The sequence below is a fragment of the Callorhinus ursinus genome, unplaced genomic scaffold, assembly GCF_003265705.2.
Source record: "Callorhinus ursinus isolate GAN/ISIS: 27379988/994484 unplaced genomic scaffold, GSC_fseal_2.0 scaffold80, whole genome shotgun sequence".
Lineage (NCBI taxonomy): Eukaryota > Metazoa > Chordata > Mammalia > Carnivora > Otariidae > Callorhinus > Callorhinus ursinus.
In genome coordinates this window covers 3,327,300-3,349,977 of record NW_027397142.1, presented here as the reverse complement: position 1 = coordinate 3,349,977, position 22,678 = coordinate 3,327,300, and the positions used below count along the sequence as shown (strand labels likewise).

Here is a 22,678-nt window from a genome sequence, read left to right as displayed (position 1 = left end):
CCCTCCCTTGTGTTCCCCCCCCCACCTGCCTCATGTGGCAGTGACGGCAGTTACCAACCTCTGGTTAGGGCGTGTGCACACATGCACACGCTCGTGTTTCTCTGCCCTGGATGCTGCACCCTCCCTTGTTCCCGCCCCTGGAGCTGTAGGATGATACAGGTCCACCAGACCCCCAGAGACCCTCCTGGTCCCCACTGGCCTCGCAGTGTTCTGACCCATGAAACTAGCCATATTTGTCCCTAACAGGGGCAAGCGGTTGTTAATGTTAAATTGAAGCATTTCAGACCCATGTTATTTTCTTGGACACTCGTGTTTAAACCTAATTCAGTCTTTAATGTAAAACAGTTAATAAAAAGCATATATATTTTAAAGTTCATGTAGTCTAATATACAGATGAGAAATTATCCAAGTAAATGATCTTCTTACTTGTAGCAAAGCTAGAACCAAACTTAAAATTCTATGATTGTATATCCATGTCAATCATAGCAAAGAATCCTTTATATGAAAATCAATAATAAATTCTCAATTACAATAATACAGCCGATTCCTGTTATTCATGGTAATTACATTTTCTACAGAGTAGCCACAGACCCCAAATTCGTGAACACCGAGCCATTGCTCCCAGAGGAAACTCAGGGCTGGCTGGTCACATTTTCATCAGCTGATCGATACCTATCCTCGTAGGCTCCTTAAAACCTTGTTGGATGTGTGCCTCTTTGTAAAGACGCTACTCATACTTATGCTTGGCTCCTTCCCGCTGACGACCTGGCTGGCTGTAGCTGGCATCGCTGAGCCTGAGCGGAGCCGTCGTAACTCGTGCTTTGTCGGCACGGCGTGGCCTCTTCCCTGGGGGGCCCCGCGGCACCACACTCCACGCTGGGGCATTTGAAACTACAGAGTCACCAACAAAAAGCATGAAAATGTGAACAAATTAACACTAAGTAGACCACAAAAAGGAAAACTTCTTTATGGTATAGAGCTTCGCCTTCTAGGAACAGGAGCATCTGGCGGCTCAGGTTTGGCCCCGTTACTAGCGTCTCTGCAAGGGACTGCAAAAATGCCACCAGTACTGGTCTGTGGTTACAAATACATTGTACCAAGTAGGCCAGTCCACAAATAATGAGGATAACTGTGTTGGTATTTAGAAAATTTTTCAATTGAAATTAATTTTTTTGTTCTTAAAAGATATTAATGAAATAGAAAAACCTAACAACGTAGGCAAAAGAAAAAAGTTGTAGAAATAATTCCCATAAACTTATATATTAGCTCCCAATTTTGTAGACGAGCTATAAAATTTAGAATGTGACAGTCTGTTCCTTCATTGAAATTTGAGTTGCTTTTATCAACTTTACCATTTTGTGAAACATGATTCTTTTGTCTGTTTATGAAGTTTACAGCAATTCAAATTTCACGAAGTTTTGGCCGGCTGACTTTCATTTGTATGGCATAACGATCTCTGAGGGTTAGAAGGTGGTTTAGTCACGTTGTAAACATTTCATGTTTAATAGTAAATATTCGGACATGTCATATTTGATCCCCCACGTATCAGGATTTAGGAGACTTGTTCCAGGTTGCAGTAATTGCCTTTTCTAGGTGTCACGTAGTTAAGAGTCGTAACAGCGCGCGCCCTCTTCAGAGTGGCTGCTTTTACTTAGTGAGACGCACCTCCGTTTCCTCCCTGTCTTTTCATGGCTCCGTAGCTCGTTTCTTTGTGGCGCTGAGTGATAGGTACTCCATTGTCTGCCTGGACCGCAGTTTGTTCACCGACTGAAGGCATCTTGGCTGCTTCTGAGTTTTGACGATTTCATACAGCCGCCGTCATCATTCTTGTATAGCTTTTGTGTGGATGTAAGTTTTCAGCTCCTTTGAGTCCGTACCAAGGGGTGTGATTGCTGGATCATGTGGTAAAAGTATCTTTAGTTTGGTAAGAAACCACCACACATTCTTCCAAGTTAGCTGCACCGTTTTACCTAACTGCTAGCAGTGAAGGAGAGTTGCCATTGCTCCACATCCTTGCTTGCATTTGGTGTTGTCAGTGTTTTGAGTTTCTACCATTTTAATAGTTGTGTAGTGCTCATCTCATTTTTGTTTTAACTTGCAGTTAGATAATGACATAGATCATGGAACATCTTTTCAGGTGCATATTTGCCATCTCTATATCGTCTCTGGTGACATGTCTGTCCAGACTTTTTGCCCGTTTTTTAAATTGGGTGGTTTTCTTATTGTTGAATCTTAAGAGTTCTTTGTATATTTTGGACAGCAGTCCTTAATCAGTTGTGTCTTTTCCAACTATTTTCTCCCAGTCTGTGGCTTGTCTTCTCATTCTTTTGACATTGTTTTCCTAGAACACACATTTTTAATTTTAATGAAGTCCAGCTTATCAATTATTTTTCCCATAGGTCGTGCCTTTGGTGTCGTATCTGAAGTCATTGCTATACTCAGGGTCATCTAGATTTTCTCCTGTGTTCTAGGAGTTTCATAGTTTTATACTTAGGTCTGTGACCCATTTTAATTTTTCTGAAGCATGTAGAGTCTGTCTAGATTCATTTTTTTGCATGTGGACGTCCAGTTGTTGAAAATAAGATCTTTGCTCAGTTGTGTTACCTTTGTTCCTTTGTTAAAGGCCAACTTATGTTGTTTCTGTGGGTCTGTTTCTGTTCTGGGCTCTCCACCAATCAGTTCTTTTGCGGGTGCCATGCGGTCTTGATTCCTCAAGCAGTGAGGTGAGCTTGGAAGTTGGGCAGGGGCAGTCTTCTGGCTTTGTTCTTGTCCTTCAGCGTTGAGTCAGCTGCTCTGGGTCTTTTGCCCTCCATATCAACTTTAGGATCGTTTCTTGGTATATGTAAATCATTTAAAAAATTTTTTTTTAATATTTTGAGAGAGAGTGCTTGCATGTGAGAGAAAGAGCACGCGCAAGTGTGCGCACATAAGCAGGGGGAGGGGCAGAGGGAGAAGCAGACTCCCCGCTGAGCAGGGAGCCTGATGATGGATGATGCATGGCTCTATCCTAGGACCCCGAGATGGTGACCTGAGCTGAAGGCAGATGCTTAATCAACTGAGCCACCTAGGTGCCCCAAATCATTTATTTTTTTTAAAGATTTATTTACTTATTTGAGAGAGTGAGAATGAGAGAGAGAGCACATGACGGGGGGAGGGTTAGAGGGAGAAGCAGGCTCCTCGCTGAGCAGGGAGCCCGATGCGGGACTCGATCCCGGGACTCCAGGATCATGACCTGAGCCGAAGGCAGTCGCTTAACCGACTGAGCCACCCAGGCGCCCCAAATCATTTATTTTTAATACATATATAAAGATACTTTGTTTTTGGGGCACCTGGGTGGCTCAGTCAGTTAAGTGTCTGCCTTCAGCTCAGGTCACCGATCCCGGGGTCCTGGGATCGAGCCCCGCATTGGGCTCCCTGCTCAGAGGAAAGCCTGCTTCTCTCTCTCTCCCACTCCCCCTGCTCATATTCCCTCTCTTGCTGTGTCTGTCAAATAAATAAGATCTTCTAAAAAAAAAAAATTTGTTTTGCCAAAAGTTGACACTTTTGGATTATTTTCTAAATTTTTCAAAGAGAATATTGATCTTACTTGGGTGATTTGTGGTAATGTCTGAATTTTTGCTTTCAGAGTCATTTCTTTCTTTTACCCATCTTTTAACATTTTAGCGATTTTTAAACATATTTGGCTTTGGAATTTAAAAAAATCTTTTTATTTGAAACAATCACCAAGTTACCAAGCAGTTGCAAGTATAGTACAAACTACTGTTTTTTCCTGAACCGTGAAAGGGTACATTGCCAAAGTTACGCGCCATCATCCTCGAACACCTTGACGTGTGTTACCTACGGAAAAGGCCGTTCTGCCCCATGGCCACAGTATAGCTCAAGGAGTCCGGTCCATGGCCCCAGCCTCATCCTCCGACGGCTCGGCCTCCCAGGGATGTCCCTCAAAGCCAGAGGTTCCGGGTCAGAACCGTGCACGGGGTCGCCACGTCTCCTCCGTGTTCCCTTGTTGCTGCAGGTGATGATTTGCTAGAACGGCCCTCGGCCCGGGTGTACCTGCTGCTGCCCCCCGACTGAGTGCAGGGCTGCCCCGCTCTCCCGCCAGGGCTTGTGCGGTTCTGCTGTGCGGCTCCTGGGTCCCTGTGATCCCTGGGAGCAGGTGACGTCTGCTGGCCACCTCTGTGCATTAAGTCATTTAGGGGAAGTAGTTGAAACTGGGCCAGTATTACTGTTCCTTTATTACTTCCTTGGATGGACTCCTTTTTGAATTTTATTTCGTGGGTTGTTACCGTACTGTCCTTGATGTCCAGTGAGGGCCACTCCGGCTGGCTTCAGGGTCCCACCGTCCGTCCCCTTGGTCTTCGAGCACTTCCTGGCTTTTGGCACAAGAAAGTTCTAGGCTCATGTTACGCTCTTCTGCCCTGTGTGGTGTTTGGAGATTGAGTGCGAGAGAGCAGAGCCCAGCGTGGCATCTCCCGTGCAGGCGGGCTGTCAGCTGCGGCCGTTCCCGCGTCGCTTCTCCGTCAGCAGCCCTGGCCGCTGCTTGGTGACCCTCCAGGCCCTGGAAAGGCGCGTCTGCCTCCACGGTTGCCCTGGAAGTTGCCATTTCAGATATTTCATGTGTGACTGTACTTCCTGTTCATTTTTTACTTCTCCAATTTCCGGACATTATCTTTTTCCACCTAAAACAGTATAGCAGCTTTGTCTGATTGGCTGACCAACTGATCTTGTATTTCTAGCACTTGTTCATAATTTCAGTGTCTCTTTACTGATTGGCTTGCTCTTGCCCAGTGTCAGCAAACTGTGGCTCATGAGCTAAGAATGGTTTTCTTACATACTTCAAAGCCTCATCGCTTCATGAAAAGGGTATTTGGCAGAAACAGTGTGTGGCCTGCAGGTCATGTGATGGTGGCCGCCCACCTGGCCAGCCCCCACGCCACACTGCCCTGTGCCACACTTTTGGGGACCATGTCATCAGGTTAGACCTGTGTTACGCTACCTGGTTATTATGAAATGAGGAAGAAGTGCTTTTCTGAGCGTGAGACAGAAGAAGCTTAAAACATTTTGTGATCTTTGACTTGGTAAATTGGATGTTTCTTAAAATGTTAACCATGAAAACTCTGAAAAACAAAATTCTCCCGTGTCAAGGTTTGGTGAAACTATTCTAAGTTGCTACCCACTTTCATATATTTAAAAGGAATCTGTTAGAGCTATACAATGGATTATCAGTTCCTTGAGTCTGACGAGACTTGTGGTCATCACACATACGTTGGATATGCTGCTGGTTCTCAGCTGGTCGCTCTGGGACTGGGGTTCTCCATGCAGGATCCTTGAACTCCCTGAAACCACGCGGGATAGCGGTGGGGGCGCAGAGGGGAGGTGTGGCAGTGGAAGAGGGTCCCCAGCTCTCAGTCCATTTGTTTTCAAGAGCGTATGACCTCAGCAGTGTAAGCTACGCTGTGGAGAAGGGAGTCTGTCTTTCATCTTGTCTGGCTGTTTTCAGGGGAGAATAGCTGAGATTTCATATTCAGTGGTTTCCCAGGGAAGTAAGTGTGAGCCGCGAGTGACATGCCCCTGACCTGCGGCGGGGAGACCTCCGGCGGGGAGACCTCCGGGGTGGATCCCGTGCCCGTTACTCCACAAGTCTGCACTTTTCTGAGCGGGCGGCTCTGTTTTCCAGATGAGCAGAACTACCTCCTTCGAGACGCTGAGGCCGAGGTGCTGTTCTCTTTCAGTCTGGAAGAGTCCCTGAAAAGGGCGCACGCCTCCCCACTCTTCAAGGTAAAGGGTAGTCAGCAGTGTCCCCACAGATGCCCCACATGGCCCAGTCGAAGGGACAGTAACTGAGTGGGTGGCGCACACTCCTGGCCTCGGGAGGCTGCTGGGACGTGCCCCCCGGGGGCCTGTGCCAGGGAGGCCCAGCGGAGCCTCCGGAGCACTGCTCTTCCCAAGCCTGCTAGAGACACGCTCGACAAAGCACCTGGGTGTTCAGAGTGTATTTATGAATCATCCAGTTGGCAAGAGACATTTAGGTTGATTTTTCTGCTTCTCAACAAATCTTTGCTACTTCATGTTCTTCTCATTAAACGCATACTCAGCTGGAGAATGAAGATTCTTAGGAAAATATTAATTGAATGTGTGCAGAGGATTTTTAAATATTTGTTTGATAAGATACTTAGAACAGCTTGACATTTTTTTTGTATTGATCTGTTTTTTACCCTTCTCAGGGAACCAACTTGGGAATGAGAATGGGAATGTTAAGATGTATCTTACCTAAAATAGTCTGAATTTTCTAAATGTTTTCTATGAGCGGTTTAAAAAAATTTTTGTGGTGTGCTTCAGAGAACAGGCATTAGAAAGTTACATCTTAGCCATCAGGGTCATCTCCTGGTTGGGGCCCAGAGGACACACAGATCTCGAAGAGGGGTCTCTTGCTTGACACACGGAGGCGGATGGAGTAGTGTTCTCACTGACCCCACAGAATCCTTCGTGTCTCTTAGGGACAGGAGTTCCGGTTACTTTGACTCATCCCGGGTCTTACCTGACGTGGGAAAATGCTTCAGTTAGTTCAGATCGGGATCCTGGCTTCCTCCAGGCCCACTTCAGGTTGGGGACCTGCAGCGGCTGGGACTTCTGTAATTTCACAGAATTGTACATTTGGTCAAAAATCATGGTAGAATTCATGAAAAATTACAGCTAAAAACGTGCATGTATTTTTATTTTTAGGCAAAATATTTTTACATCACACCTGGAATCTGCCCAAGTCTCTCAACCATGAAGGCGATCGTGGAGTGTGCAGGAGGGCGAGTGTTGTCTAAACAGCCGTCTTTCCGGAAGCTCGTGGAGCACAAGCAAAATAAGGTGGATAGAAGGAAAAACAGGCTGCTGATTTGTCACTGTGCCAGATGAGATTCCTTGTTCAGTAACTGATAAACTCATTTTCTTTTCCTTAGAGTTTGTCAGAAATAATTTTAATATCCTGTGAAAATGACCTTCACTTATGTCGAGAATATTTTGCCAGAGGAATAGGTAAGTCCCAGTGCTCTTGCCCTTTACCGGAGCATGTGTAGACACAGCACGCTTTGAGCTTGTTTCGTTCCTTTCAGACGTTCACAACGCGGAGTTTGTTCTAACTGGAGTGCTCACACAAACACTGGACTATGAATCATATCCTTTTGGCGAGCAGCTCCCCACTGATACCAGAACCGTATGTACTGTGCATATGTGCCCGAGTTAGTGATAAAAGTCCTAGTATTTATAGACGCCGTGCTGTAATAAGCATTTTCTTCATATAATTTCCAGATTAAAAAAATATATATATACCTGTAAACGCCTGTTATGTACTCCTTTTACTTTCAGAAAGAACTGCTTTAAAAGTTATGTGGGTGTCCTCTCAGGGGCCTTTTTAACCATTTTCCATCTAGAGACAGAAGGAGACGGATTGATTTTGCCCCGGGAGGATGGGTCAGAGTGGGGGGCGGGGGTTGGGGTGGGGGGTAGGGATGGGCTCCCGGACTGTCAGCCTGTGCTTCATTAGCCACGACTGCGGCTCTGACCGCAGGGCACCCTCGCCAGGCCCTGTCAGTGCGGGGGGCCTGGTGCACTCGGGCTGCGCGAGTTGTGTGCACGGGCATTTTTTTTTTTTCTTTTTTTTATTGTTATGTTAATCACCATATATTACATCATTAGTTTTTGATGCAGTGTTCCATGATTCATTGTTTGTTCATAACACCCAGTGCACCATGCAAAACGTGCCCTCCTCAATACCCATCACCAGGTTAACCCATCCCCCCACCCCCCTACCCTCTAGAACCCTCAGTTTTTCAGAGTCCATCATCTCTCATGGTTCGTCTCCCCCTCTGACATACTCCCCTTTTCTTCCTCTCCTGTTATCTTCTTCTTTTCCTTTTTTCTTAAAATATGTTGCGTTATTTGTTTCAGAAGTACAGATCTGTGATTCAACAGTCTTGCACAATTCACAGAGCTCACCGTAGCACATACCCTCCCCAATGTCTATCACCCAGCCACGCCATCCCTCCCACCCCCAACCACTCCAGTAACACTCAGTTTGTTTCCTGAGATTAAGAATTCCTCATGTCAGTGAGGTCATGTGATACATGTCTTTCTCTGACTGACTTATTTCACTCAGCAAAACACCCTCCAGTTCCATCCACGTCGTTGCAAATGGCAAGATCTCATTCCTTTTGATGGCTGCATAATATTCCATTGTGTATATATACCACCTCTTCTTTATCCATTCATCTGTCGACGGACATCTTGGCTCTTTCCACAGTTTGGCTATTGTGGACATTGCTGCTATAAACATTGGGGTACACGTACCCCTTCGGGTCCCTACATTGGTATCTTTGTGGTAAATACCCAGTAGTGCAATTGCTGGATCGAACGGTAGCTCTAATTTCAACTGTTTGAGGAACCTCCATACTGTTTTCCAGAGGGGTTGCACCAGCTTGCATTCCCACCAACAGTGTAGGAGGGTTCCCCTTTCTCCACATCCCCGCCAACATCTGTCGTTCCCTGACTTGTTAATTTTAGCCATTCTGACGGGTGTGAGGTGGTATCTCATTGAGGTTTTGATTTGGATTTCCCTGATGCCGAGTGATGTTGAGCACTTTTTCATGTGCCTGTTGGCCATTTGGATGTCTTCTTTGGAGAAATGTCTGTTCATGTCTTCTGCCCATTTCTTGATTGGATTATTTGTTCTTTGGGTGTTGAGTTTGATAAGTTCTTTATAGATTTTGGATACTAGCCCTTTATCTGATATGTCGTTTGCAAATATTTTCTCCCATTCTGTCGGTTGTCTTTTGGTTTTGTGGACTGTTTCTTTTGCTGTGCAAAAGCTTTTTATCTTGATGAAATCCCAATAGTTCATTTTTGCCCTGGCTTCCCGTGCCTTTGGCGATGTTTCTAGGAAGAAGTTGCTGCGGCTAAGGTCGAAAAGGTTGCTACCTGTGTTCTCCTTTAGGATTTGGATGGACTCCTGTCTCACGTTTAGGTCTTTCAACCATTTGGAGTCTATTCTTGTGTGTGGTGTAAGGAAATGGTCCAGTTTCATTCTTCTGCATGTGGCTGTCCAATTTTCCCAACACCATTTGTTGAAGAGACTGTCTTTTTGCCATTGGACATTCTTTCCTGCTTTGTCAAAAATAAGTTGACCATAGAGTTGAGGGTCCATTTCTGGGCTCTCGATTCTGTTCCATTGATCTATGCGTCTGTTTTTGTGCCAGTACCATACTGTCTTGATGATGACAGCTTTGTAATAGAGCTGGAAGTCCGGAATTGTGATGCCGCCAGCTTTGCTTTTCTTTTTCAGTATTCCTCTGGCTATTCGGGGTCTCTTCTGGTTCCATACAAATTTTAGGATTATTTGTTCCATTTCTTTGAAAAAAGTGGATGGTATTTTGATGGGGATTGCATTGAATGTGTAGATTGCTCTAGGTAGCATTGACATCTTCACAATGTTGATTCTCCCAATCCATGAGCATGGAACGTTTTTCCATTTCTTTGTGTCGTCTTCAATTTCTTTCATGAGTATTTTATAGTTTTCTGAGTACAGATCCTTTGCCTCTTTGGTTAGATTTATTCCTAGGTATCTAATGGTTTTGGGTGCAATTGTAAATGGGATAGACTCCTTGATTTGTCTCTCTTCTGTCTTGTTGTTGGTGTATAGGAATGCCACTGATTTCTGTGCATTGATTTTATATCCTGCTACTTTACTGAATTCCTGTATGAGTTCTAGCAGTTTTGGGGTGGAGTCTTTTGGGTTTTCCACGTACAGTATCATATCATCTGCATGTGCACGGGCATTTTTAAAGCTCCCTGGGATTGCGATGTGCAGCAGGACTGACAGCTTTATGCTGGCAGGGTACTGCCGTAACTAGATTTGGGACCCTGTGTGCGGTGTTAGTTTGCATTGTGTTTGAAATGGTTTTTCCTCAACAAGCTTACATATAAATTTAACTGATGGCGTCGACACAGCGACTGGAGCCCTGGGACGACGTCCGGCGGCGCCCCCCTTCAGGTGCCCGTGTTTTCCAGCTGCTTCAGCAGGCAAGCATTTTAAAGCAGGAGAACACAGATAATAAATATACTGCATCTTATTAAGATGTGTAATTTTATTCTGAGGAAACATAAATTATGTTTTGTATTATATGAATTTACGAGCCCACATTAGGTTTTATGATTCATTTGCCAGGTTTTTAAATGTTTTCACAACACTGTTAACAGAACTTCGGCTACAAGTAAAATGGTGTAAATAAAGACCTTGCTATCTCTAAATTATGGATGTTAAAGATTTGAAATGTTTTGTACTTTATTTTTATTTCTTATACTCTTTTCTTTTATATTGATATCTTGCCCACATTTTAAATAAATGTACTTTTGAACTTAGAATTGAGTGATCCTTTTTTTTTTTTGCATAATTTATATGATTTACATCAAACTGGATCACATTTTAAGTAATTTCAAGGCAAAATAGAATTTCTGGAAGGCAGCCATCCTCTGCCAGTGTAACAAACTCCCAAGCAGAGGGACGGCCGCCACCGTGGCACTGCACCCACCGGTCAGAACCTTGAGGACCACACGTCCGTCCTGCTCTGTTCCACGTCCGGTGCTTCGACACTTCCTGTGGGATTGCATCGGAGGCCACAGTCCCAGACGCTCAGAGTTGCTCTCACTGTGCTCATCAGGTGTGTTCCTGAAACACTGAATTTGCTTCCATAACAATTTCTGAAATGTCTTCCCTAGGAATAGTTGTGACCCGCTCGATAATTCCTTAACTGCACATTCTTTCAATACAGTGTAGGTGGTGCACATGCACTAAAGACATGAACACGGAATGAACTGAATTCCGTGTCAGGAGAGTTCTCAGTGTCCCTATAGGGCTTTGATGACGGTCACACACTCAGGACAACCCTTCTTCAGGTGTTCCTCCCAGCTCTGCTGGCATAGGACCACGCACAGCTCTTTCTCCAAGTGGAAAGGAAATCACCACACACTTCACGGTTTTAAGTAAGGGCCAGTGTCTTCAAGTTCTGCCCTAACCCTTGACCTTCTGTGGGATTTCCCGGGGAGCCTGCCCCATTACCAGGGCAGGCACACCTTCAGGCTCACTCAGCCTAAAGTGACTGACATTTAATTGGCTGTCAGAAGTATTTATCTTGAGCTCTTTAAAGTATGCCTTAAGAGCAGCTGTTCTTAGATGTACAATACTCTGGCATTTACTTGTATTTTTAACAAATTGTACCTCAAGATGTGTCTGCTTTGAAGCTAATCGTTTTGTACCTAAGCAAACTTAGAAGTACTAACCTGTAGAACTGACCATTTCCTGTCACGTACAACAGATGGAATTAGTGTTGCTATGAAATATCTTAGGTTCTGCAAGATCCTGGAAGGGAAGAAGAGTTTCATATTTGAGAACACAGTTTTGATTGCAAAGTATTCAGAATATTGCCCTACGGCTCACACCCTTGAAGGAAAGTGAAGGCGCGGATGGAAAAAACGGGCCTTCTGTGCGGAGTCTCATGCATCTGTTCAGTCTTCAGTGGAGACAGGGTGTTTGTTTAACCAACATGCAAGTATGACTGATTTGATTAACCTTTCAATTAGTGTTTTTTTTTTTTTTTTCCAAAACCTGCCAAGAAATAATTCTTAAACACTCCAGGAGCTGTCTGCAGCCAACTGGCTTGCCCAGCTGCTGAGCACGGATTTGGTGGCTCGGGAGTTTCATACGAATGTAGAAGAATAGAGATTTCAAGTAAATGCTTCTTATAGAAGGTGATTTAAAAAGTTATTTTCTTCTAAGAAAAGGAAGTCTGTCACTTAATCCTGTTTTTTTATCTGGCTCAAGGTTATTTAACGGAAATATGACCTACACATGCAATGTAAAAATTCCTAATAGCCGCAGTAAAAAATGTTTTTAAATTTTTATAACACCATGTATCTAAAATATTGTTCCAGCTATAGGTCATCAGTATTTTACAAAATTATTGCAATAGTGGGTTTTTGTTTTGTTTTTGTTTGCTTGTTTTTGGTGCAGTCTTTAAGTCTACTGTATTTTATTTACACTTAGCACACATCTCAATTCTGATACTAAATTTTCATTAGGAATATTTTATCTGTATTTAGATTTCATACCACTTACAATTTAAAAAGATTTATATGCCCAGGTTATTCAAAGCATGAGTGTGTTCTAGTAACAAAATTACTGTCACTTAATGTTAAATAAGATTAAAAGTCCAGCTCACCTGCACGAGGTGCATCTCTGTGCTCAGTGACCAGGTGTAGCTGTCATGTCAGCGGCCATCTGCACGGGCTCTCTGGAAACGCGAGTGCCAGTCAGGAGGTATACAGTCCGTCCAAGTAGCCCCAAGATCACTGCTCTGTGCAGAGTCACTGGAATTCCATTCCCTGCCACAGACAAGGCTGCAGAAGGTCTGCTTCCGTCTGGGTAGGTGCAAGGTGTCGAGAAGAAAGTGGAAGAAATACTGCGTGTCCTTGCTCTCGTTAGGAAAAGCTGGACATGTTTGAATCCTGCCGATACCTGGTGACTGAAGAAAGAATGGTGAGCGGTGCCGGCCGCACAACACTGGCCTGCGAGCAAACAAGGCTGCTGGAGATCTGCAGGCAGGAGGCAAAAGCTCCTCTGACTCAAGTGCTCGCACTCCCAGGAAGTCCTCCCAAATCCCTGATGTTTGTTGAATCAAAAAGTAAACGTGAAATTAAGGTCTGCATTCGTGGGAAGCTGGTTGCCTCCACATACCCGCCAGTGCCCGTCGGCACTCCCGCACACCCATCTGTTGCATCGGCCTCCGCGCATCCTGCAGGCCCCCATCCTGGTTCTCAATGCGCCCCACAGCAAAGGGCTGCCTCCCAAGGTGCCCCTCTGCCTTACTGCCCGTCTGCAGCTCACCTCGCTCCAGCAACCCAGCTGCGCGAGCGGTCACGTCTGTGCATCCCCCTCACCACTGGGCTCGTCTCCTTCCCTTGCAAATCTCAGCAAGGTTTTTTAAGATGTCCTCTTGCCTCCAGTCGCTTCCCCTCCCGGTACCCTCTGTACTCTTGTCGCATTCCTAAGAGAAGAGAGTCCCCGAGTTGTCATGTTTGAAGTCTTTCTTAAAGCCGTGTGACATGCCCACCCAGCTCCTCATTCCCAGCAGCCCCACAGAATTACTTCCTGCTCCTCGTGTCAGACTACCCTCCCACTCCTGTCTGGCAACCTTCTCCACTCACTAAGACCCGTAAAGCCCTTCCTGGTTCTTGCAAGTTTTTCCGTTGCCTTAGCCTCTGATCCAGCTTACACAAGCAACAAAGAGAAAAACAGGTAAATTGGATCACACCAAAATTAAAAACTGTGTATCAAAAGATGCAACCAGGAACCTGGGTGGCTCAGTTGGTTAAGCGACTGCCTTCGGCTCAGGTCATGATCCTGGAGTCCCGGGATCGAGTCCCGCATCGGGCTCCCTGCTCAGCAGGGAGTCTGCTTCTCCCTCTGACCTTTCTCTCTCTCTCATGTACTCTCTCTCAAATAAATCAATTTTTTTTTTTTAAAAGATGCAACCAACGGTGAAAAGGCAGCCCGTTGAATAAGAAAAAATATTTGCAAATCCTATACCTGATAAGGAGCTAATATCCAGAGTATGTAAAGAACTCCTACAACTCTTCCCAACAAACAACCTGATTTTAAAATGGGCAAAGGACTTGAATAGACGTTTCTCCAAAGAAGATGTATGAGTGGCCAGTAAGCACATGAAAAGATGCTCCACATCACTCATCATCAGGGAAATGCAAATCAAAACCACAATGAGCTACCACCTCACACCCATCAGGATGGCTACTACCCAATAAAGTAAAACAAAAACAAAGATGTGGAGAAATTGGAACCCTCCTGCCCTGTTGGTGGGAATGCAGCCTGGTGCAGACACTCTGGAAAACAGTATGGAGGTTCCTCGAAGTTTAAAAACAACTACCTTATGATCCAACAATTCTACTTCTGGGTATATCCCCAAAAGAATTGAAAGGAGGGCCTTCGTGAGACATTTATACACCCACGTTCACAAGCAGTATTCACGGTAGCCAAAAGTTGGAAGCAACCCAAGTGCCCATCGACTGATAAGCAAAATGTAGGAGAAGGGGAGTGGAAGTGAGTGTGTAATGGGGACAGTCTCAGTTGGGGGCGATGAAAAGTTCTGGAGATGGTGTTGGTCGCACAACACTGCACATATGCCCAGTAACACTTCACCATACGCTACAAAATGCCTAACATGGCAAATTTTATGGGTTTTACCATAATTTTAGAAAATGGAGGAGGAAATGAAGAGCACCAGTGAAGCCAGTGAGGAGTGAAGGCGGAAGGCCCTCTCGTGGGCTCACCCTCGGTCTTGCACAGGCTTTCACTGAACACGTACAGCGAGTGGCCAGAACCCCAGATCCACTGGAGAGTTAATCCCAGGCGAACGGATCAGTGTGTGTGGGTATGCGTGTACATACGTCTGCGCAGTTTTCTGTGGCTCCCATCACATCTGAAAAAGACTTTGGGGGGACGCCTGGGTGGCTCCGTCGGTTAAGCGACTGCCTTCGGCTCAGGTCATGATCCTGGAGTCCCGGGGTCGAGTCCCGCATCGGGCTCCCTGCTCAGCGGGGAGTCTGCTTCTCCCTCTGACCCTCTTCCCTCTCGTGCTCTCTCTCATTCTCTCTCAAATAAAATAAATCTTAAAAAAAAAAAAAGACTTTGGCTCAGGAAAGATTAAAGATTTACTGTGTTAAAAATAAGACAAAACAAAAACCAGTGGGTGGCAAAGCACTTCCAGTATCACAGAATCAGGGTCCGTGCAGAGCTGCCTCTCCAGAAGAGCAATGAGGACAGACGTAAATGGTCCAGACAGCCTTTTCAGACCATGGAAGGCTGGACCCTTCTGCCCACTGAGCCATGTTGGGTTTTGGTGTGAGGCTTCAAAGCTCCGAGGCTTCTAAGTTAGGCCGTCCGGACCGTTTGGGCCAGGGTGACCTACGAGGTCTTCGGGGCAGGCCGGAGGAGGGACCTCTGTTACTCATCCCGGTTTGCCAGACGATGAAAGGAAGCCCCACCTGGAATGAAACAGGTGCAGGGGCCCGGGAGTGAAGAGGGTCAGGATGCCCAAGACTGGAAAAGCAGGTCACGTACGTACAGGGATTTAGGAGTGTGGCATGTGGATTGCCAAGCGCCCGGGGGTTGGTAGTCTGTTGGCACAGTCACTGTTGTGGGTTTTGTCCTCCGAAGTTCCGAGCGAGTGGCGGTGGTCTGCAGCTGCCCCCCACCCCCACCCCTGCTCCTGGAAGGGAGGAAACGGGTTCTGAAGTCCAGGATGGTATTTTCTCCGCTGAGTGAGAAGCAAAAGAAATACTCCCCAGTGGGAAGGTCACCTTGAACCAAGCCGCCGGAGGCTGCAGCCTCAGTGGGAGGGGAGCGCAAGGGGACACGCAGTCAGGAGCACGGCCAGCCGCGGCCCCTGCGAGATCGGTACTGCGCGCCCCGGAGCAGTGCGGGGAGCCGCGGGCAGCACTAGACGCACACCCGCACCCCGAGGCTCGGGTGAGGCCTTTTACGACCGCCGGCTCCGTGTGATGAGAACAGCGCTCCCGGTAGGTTCCAGCTGCGCAGAACACTGCTGGCGGTGAGGCCACCGAGGCAGAGCCGGCCTCGCAGGCTGGGGTGCTGCGCGTGCCCGGTTCTTTTTGGGGAGGGGAGGCAGAGAAAGGCACCCCCTCGGCGCCCCGCTCCTCCTCTCGGGGACCCGGTGGCCGCTGCGTGCGGGCTGGGCCGCAGCCTGGAGCGTCAGCTCCGATGGCGCCCGCGGCTCGGTCCCGCAGGAAGACACGGGCGGAGCGGAGCGGAGCGGAGCGGAGGGGGCCAGCGCTGGCCAAGGCAGCAGGGAGAATTCTGGGGAAACGTGAGCCGCCGCCCAGCCGCATGAGTTCTAGAGGTCCTGGATGGAAGTGCCCTTGGACGTTTCATAACCTCTTTAATGAAGACTCACAGATCTGCCTTGAGAACAACCAACAGGGGTGCCTTGGCTTTGGCTAGACACCGTGCCCTCAGGAGACAGCAGGTGCACCACTGGGTGACATCTTGAGCATGACCGTCCTGATTCTGGACCTAAACTGCAGTCATCAGCTGCACCTCACCCCAACTCAAGGTGAAGGTGGCCACCTGCCCCGTGATGCAGCGGTCCCCGGAGAGGCAACATGGCAGCTTCCCGCCAGGTGTGCCAGGATACCGGGGTGCTGGAGATACTGAGGGGTGCGGTTTATGTTGATATGGATTGACAACTGTTAAGATTTTATTCTAGAACTGTCTGTACCCTTCCTTCTGCAGACTTGCCTAAGGAATAGTTTTTATTTTCTCAGATGGGAGTCTATTGCAGCACCTGACACCAGAGAGCCAAGGCTATAGAATGGAGCATGTGGTACCTGCCCAGAGCTGGTCTTTTGAACAATCCCAGTTGTCCTGATTCTTCTGCAGTCAGGATTTATCATTTGGAAACTTTGTTTTGCAAGTGCACGCACAATACTCGGTTTGTATTTCTATTGATTTCTATTTTCAGATTTGCTCTAATATAGAAATTAGATATGATGGTTGCTCATCATCACTGTCATCCAGCATCATTAGGCAACAGAAAGAAGATGATCCCAGTTTTGGATTATGTGTGATACTTTGATAAAATAAATTTTCAACTTTTAACATTTGTGGGCCCTGCTCCTGGGCTCCCAGGGAAGATATACTTTAACATTTACTGGGATCAAAATGACTTGGCAAAACCTCAGAGCATGGGTTCTATTTCTGCCCTGTGCACACACTGTACATCTGCTTTGTTAAAAAAAAAAACAATAAATAAGAAGCAGCATTCCAAACAAAGGAAAGAACCCTCCCCTGGTTCCCATAAGATTAAGGTCCTTCAGCCTTACACATACTAGAAACATGAGTCTGTGACTTTCTGGAATGTCCTTCCTCAGGATGATTTGTAACTCTAGGTTTAAAAACAACAACAACAACATATAACCCTGCACACATGTTCCTTCCCCAGGGCACCCTTCTTTGTGAAGATTGTGTGTCCCGGGCAGTTGTCCTAACTTGGACTTGAATAAGACTCTTCCTTTCTCTTTAAAAATTTAAAAAAGGTTTGTTCTCTCTGCCTCAACATTTCTGGGTGCAGTCAGCAGGATACCGGAGCAACTCACCTGACAATGCCTGGGGGCTGTCTGGAACTCAGCTCAGTACCAGCACGGGCCCTTGGTGCCCCTCCGACTTCTCACAGGTGTGTTGGTGAAGTCTCCTGATATCCAACCTCCTCACTTTGAATCAACAGTCCTTTTATTCAAGCTGTTGAGGGTTACCAATAACGTTCTCTAGGTGAGAATCACCAATAGGATTTAGTTCTTTTAATTATAATTAAATTGATAATTATAACTGTTATAATATAAGGCTGGAGTAAATTTTCTGCTTAAAAGCATGAGAGCCTGAATCATTCAGCTTCCAAGAGAAGGAACACTTGCTCCTTCCAGCCAAATGGTGCTTTCAGGTGACCGAAAGCCTAAAGGAAGTGTCTGATGATATTCCTCGGGATGTGTAGTGGTCCCATAGGAATTTCCCATCCCATAAGGTAATTAGCGATTGGTTCGTCCCTGGGTGCACACATAAGGATTGATCATCCAGTGCTCCAAGCCCCCTCGATGGGAGAAACCGAGACACATAAGAGAGTGTATCACAGCCCTTTGGAAGTGACACAAGCAGCACCCTCTGGATCCACCACACTTAACATCCTTAGATCTTATTCAGGATTAGGCTGAAACTAGAAGGAATGGGGAACCACGCTTCCAAAGCTGAAGAGCTCCCAGAAAACCAACAACCACCTACAGGAACTCCGGCAGGCTCTATGCACAGCACCTACGGAGTCTCTGCTTGCAAGTGCTTACTGAAATGGGAAAATCTGCCTAAGGATGGATAACCTGAGTCTCAGATGGCCTGAATGGGGTTCTTTCAACATGTCGGAGTTATTTTTCTTGTGTACACAATTAGAAAGCCAGGTGTAAGACCACATAACCAGAAACTACGAAGCCATTTTGGTCCAATGAAGCCCCCGGCTTTGGGGAAGGAACCAGCAGTGTTCAAAGAGGCACTCTGGGCTTCATTTGGTTTGTTGCTGCAGCTTTTGGTCTCTTTGGACAAAACCAGCTGTGTTCTGACCAGAAAATGGGAAAGAATTAACGGATCCATAAATTATAATGCTATCCTGTGATTGGATTTGCTTTAATAAAAGGGAAATATTTGGAAATTGGGTCTTTAATGTCCTCTCCACAAATATTAGTGAAACAATGGCTAAATTTTGTTTGCGTCTTGTGTGTATGTGTCCATGTGTAGTAACTGAGAGATATTTTCTCCACCTTGGGATGACATTGCTCAAATTAATTTGTAAAGGAGCTCTATTTAATTGGTTTAAAGGCAAGCGCACGTAAAAACCTCTCTAAGACTCAGAAAGATTAAAACTAACTCAAATGTTTTTCAAGTTTTTATGATCTGGGATGAAATTCCCTACATTCAGGCTTTTATGTTACTCTGTAATAAAGACGCCTCATGTGAAGGAACCCAACGATGGTCCAGAGAGACAGAGATGGGCAAAAATCTAAGACACCCAACCCCCCTACTCAGTAGTCAGAAAAATGAGGAAAACAGGCAGACATTGGAAATCCCAAAGCCACCTCCCCAAGCACAAGCACTAGAATTGACAGCCAATCTGTCTGCTCCTCTGCCTCCTCCAGAGGGCTGAAAAGCACCCAGAGAGAAGGCCTGTTTTGCAGGAGGGAGACACGAGACACAGAAAAGGGGAGATGTTAGTCCCACTTGAATCTGCCTCAGCCTCCCCTTCCTCCAGTTCCTGCACAACCACCATCGGGGCTGCTCACACAGCTGGCCCCGCACCACCCTCAGTGCCTCCAGTACCATCTGCTTCTACTTTTCCTACCCTCACTGCCTAGGAGCAAAAAAGCACCCCGAGCGGCCAGGCAGGCCACCTCCTTATGAGGTTCAAACTGGAGCACCTCCCAAATCAGCCTGAAGGGGCCGAGGACTCCCCTGGACTCAAATCACCCACTGAAGATTTCCCCACAGAAGTCCCAGGTAAAATTGATGGGGGGTGGGGGTGGGGGTGGGGGTGGGGGAGACACACAAATTGAATAATGTTTCAACGGACACAGGTACAGCATATTCGGTATTAAAACTAATTCAAGGTTGTTAGTTTAATTAAAAGAGACATGTTTTTGGCACTGTCAACATCAAATATAATACAGATAATCAGCTTTTATCCTACCTGAGTTTATTAGATTCATCTTGTCACTGTTGTAATCTGTCAGCAAAAAATGACTTTAAAATGGTGGTCGATTTTGTTTCATTAAGTTTTCATGGGTAATTGTTAAGAGCAAGTAAATTAAATTTTAAGGAAAAGGTTCAGAAACTTTGAAATAGCTTCCAAAATCTTTGGTAACCTAAAACTTTGAAATTTTGTTAGGTTAAATAACAAATTGGGTTGAATTCATTGAATATCTAAGTTTTTTCCAAAAAAAGATAAAACACTGAAATATCAATTACTAAACGTGGGTTTATCTGCTTTTGGCTTATTACAAAGAATCTAAAAATACGGTCTCCTTATAAGCACGTTTTATGCTTTATTGAAAGTTGTACTATGAAAAAATATGTTGCTAGAACACATAAAATATATTCATAAACTTCCCAATCTAAAGAACTCTCGTGTAGTAGTTCATTATTGGTTACTACGTTTTCACAGGAGACGATGGTTTCCAAGAGTTAAAATTCTCCTAAATGTAATTGAGACAGCTGGAAATAAGGAAACCAACTCTGTATGTAGCAAAAGTAGAAGATATATAAGAAAGGTATAAAGAATGAGAATAAATTTTTGTTGAGAGCAAAGAAAGTAATTTTGTCCTGACACAAGACTGGTTATTTAGAGAGAAAAAACTTATGACAAAATCTAAATGCAAAAGGAAGTTGTTGGTTTGTGAAGGGGACTCTTTGGAAAATAATTTTATATGTGGTCAGGATGACTAAGATTGGAATAAATGAATTTTAAAAATACACTTGTATAGGATATGAGGGGGAAGGTGGCAGAGTAGGTGATCCTAGGCTCACTTTGTCCCATGGATTCGACTAGAAACACCCACATCACCTGGTTGTGTACACAACCCAGAACACGACCCGAAGACTGGCAGAACAGACTCTCTACGGCTAAATGTAGAGAAGAGGTCAGGTGGAAGACAGTAGGAAGGGAATTAGGTAGGAGGGAGGGATGCTGCAGCCATGGAAGGGAGAAGAGTAGACCCCACCCCAGGCACCAGGAACCCATATCCCCATAACATCTGGCTTTGAAAACCAGAGGGGCCTAACTTCAGGAGTTCTTACAATCAATGGGCTTACCACCTGTGGCTTTAAAAACCAGTGGATGGGGCCCTGGGAGAGTGAGGAGGGTTATGAGGAAACTGAGTTCCTGCCCTTAAAGAGACAGCACAACAAACAGCCCTACTGAGAGCGTACACGTAGCAGTTTGAAAAACACCTGGTGTATACGAGGAGGAGATTTATTTACTCATCTCAGAGCATGTGCTGGGGGGCAAGGATCTTTGGGAGAATTCTCCGAGAACAAAAGAACTGGTGGGTGCCACCTCCCTCCCCTGCCCCAGCCTAGATACACAGACACTGGCGGGAACCAGCACAGCACAAACACTCTCCATCTAGCTGGCTAACAGTGTGCCCTGTCACCACACACTTCTGTGGAGCTGCCCCTCCATCCCTCCCTCAGTGAGTTTTCCTGGGCTGATGCAGGTCTACTCCTAAGGACCAGCAACTCTGCTGGTATCACCAGCACCCCATCACCATATTCTCCTGTGGACCTGCCCCCACCATTACACCTTTGGCCAGAACCCATCCAAAGCCAGTACCACAAGCCTGGCAGTGTGCAAGGAGCTCCAACAGGGGCCAGCACTACTCCAAAGTGACTCCCATTCCAGAGAATGGGAAAGATAACCATACACCCTAGTTCCACTGCTGGGGGCAGACAGCTGGTCTGACTACAGGCCCTGCTCACCAAGAAAAGCTTCTCAGGGGACAAGACAGGGAAAGTGCCCTGCAGTCTGGTGCTACTGCATCTCACAAATGCTTGGTCTGACTCCACTCAAGCCTAAGGTGGCCCCAGACTGGCCACCTAACAACACAGGGACCAAATCTGCCCACAACAGGCAAAGAGAGCCACTACAGACAAATGCACTAAGGGAAAAAGCGGCATAGCCACAATAGCAGGGCACATGCAACATACACAGGAGACACCCCTGAAGGGTTCTGTTGAACAGGGGACACAGCACTGTAGGGTACCATGGGATTCTTCCAAAGGCCACTACTTTCTTTTTTCTTTTAAGATTTTATTTATTTATTTGACAGAGAGAAAGAGACAGTGAGAGAGGGAACACAAGCAGGGAGAGTGGGAGAGGGAGAAGCAGGCTTCCCATGGAGCAGGGAGCCTGATGTGGGGCTCGATCCCAGGACCCTGGGATCATGACCTGAGCCGAAGGCACACGCTTAATGACTGAGCCACCCAGGCGCCCCAAAGGCCACTACTTTTCAAAGCAAGAGACGTAGCTGACTTTCCTAACACACAGAAACAGACACAGGGAGTTAGATAAAATGAGGAGACAGAGGAGTTTGTCCCAAATGAAAGAACAAGACAAAATCACAGCAAGAGACCTAAGCAAAACAGAGAAAAATAATATGCCTGGCAGAGAATTTAAAGTAATGGTTATAAAGATACTGGACTTGAGAAAAGAACGGAGGACCTCAGTGGATACCCTCAACAAAGAGACAGAAAACATAAAGAAACAATCAGAGATGAAGAACTCAATAACTGAAATTTAAAATACACCAGATGGAATAAATAGTGGACTAGAAGAAGCAGAAAAATACATCAGTGACCTGGAGGACAGAGCAATGGAAAGCAATCAAGTTGAACAGGAGAGAGAAAAAATAATAACCAAAAATGAAAATAGACTAAAGGAACACAGACACCATCAAGCATAATAACATCTGCATTATAGGGGTCCAAGAAGGAGAAGAGAGAAAAGGAGGCAGAAAATTTATTTGAAGAAACAAGAGCTGAAAACTTCCCAAATCTGGGGAAGGAAACAGAAATACAGATCCAGGAGGCACAGAGAGCCCACAGAAAAAAAATCAATCCAAGGAGGTCCACACCAAGACACATAGTAATTAAAATGGCGAAAAAAAAAAGTAGCGATAAAGAGACTTTTAAAAGCAGCAAGAGAAAAACAACGACAACAACAACACACAGTTACATACAAGGGAAACCCCATAAGGCTCTCAGCTGATTTTTCAGCAGAAACTTTATAGGCCAGAAGAGGGTGGCATGATATATTCAAAGTGCTGAAAGAAAAAGTCTCCAGCCAAGAATATTCTATCAGCAAGGCTATCATTCAGAATAGAAGGAGAGATAAAGATTTTCCCACATGAACAAAAGTTCAAGGATTTCATGACCACTAAACCAACCTTAAAAGAAATGTTAGGATTCTTTTGAGTGGAGAGGAAAGACCATCGCAGGAGTAAGAAAAGTAGGAGG

At 45.8% G+C, this 22,678-nt stretch overlaps 1 protein-coding gene and 1 long non-coding RNA gene across 5 annotated transcripts in view; one reads left to right on the top strand and one right to left on the bottom strand.

Annotated features, from left to right (window-relative positions):
• Positions 1-10,388, top strand: part of PAXIP1 (PAX interacting protein 1) — a 53,209-nt gene extending 42,821 nt beyond the window's left edge. For both annotated transcript variants that reach the window (XM_073887533.1, XM_073887532.1), the window contains 5 exons: positions 5,678-5,778; positions 6,724-6,858; positions 6,951-7,026; positions 7,104-7,168; positions 9,968-10,388. In XM_073887533.1, the coding sequence (XP_073743634.1) occupies positions 5,678-5,778; positions 6,724-6,858; positions 6,951-7,026; positions 7,104-7,168; positions 9,968-9,979 (389 nt within the window). In that variant the 3' untranslated portion in view covers positions 9,980-10,388. The remainder of the gene's footprint in view (positions 1-5,677; positions 5,779-6,723; positions 6,859-6,950; positions 7,027-7,103; positions 7,169-9,967) is intronic.
• Positions 760-22,678, bottom strand: part of LOC141371604 (uncharacterized) — a 31,829-nt gene continuing 9,910 nt past the window's right edge. The window contains exons 2-5 of one of the 3 annotated variants that reach the window (XR_012376687.1): positions 12,261-12,563; positions 10,575-11,401; positions 6,539-6,630; positions 760-891 (exon numbers count right to left, since the gene is read on the bottom strand). This is a non-coding gene — a long non-coding RNA (uncharacterized lncRNA). Of the gene's footprint in view, positions 892-6,515; positions 6,631-10,556; positions 11,402-12,260; positions 12,564-22,678 lie in introns of those variants that run through there. The other 2 variants (XR_012376686.1, XR_012376685.1) reach the window with 2 other exon arrangements.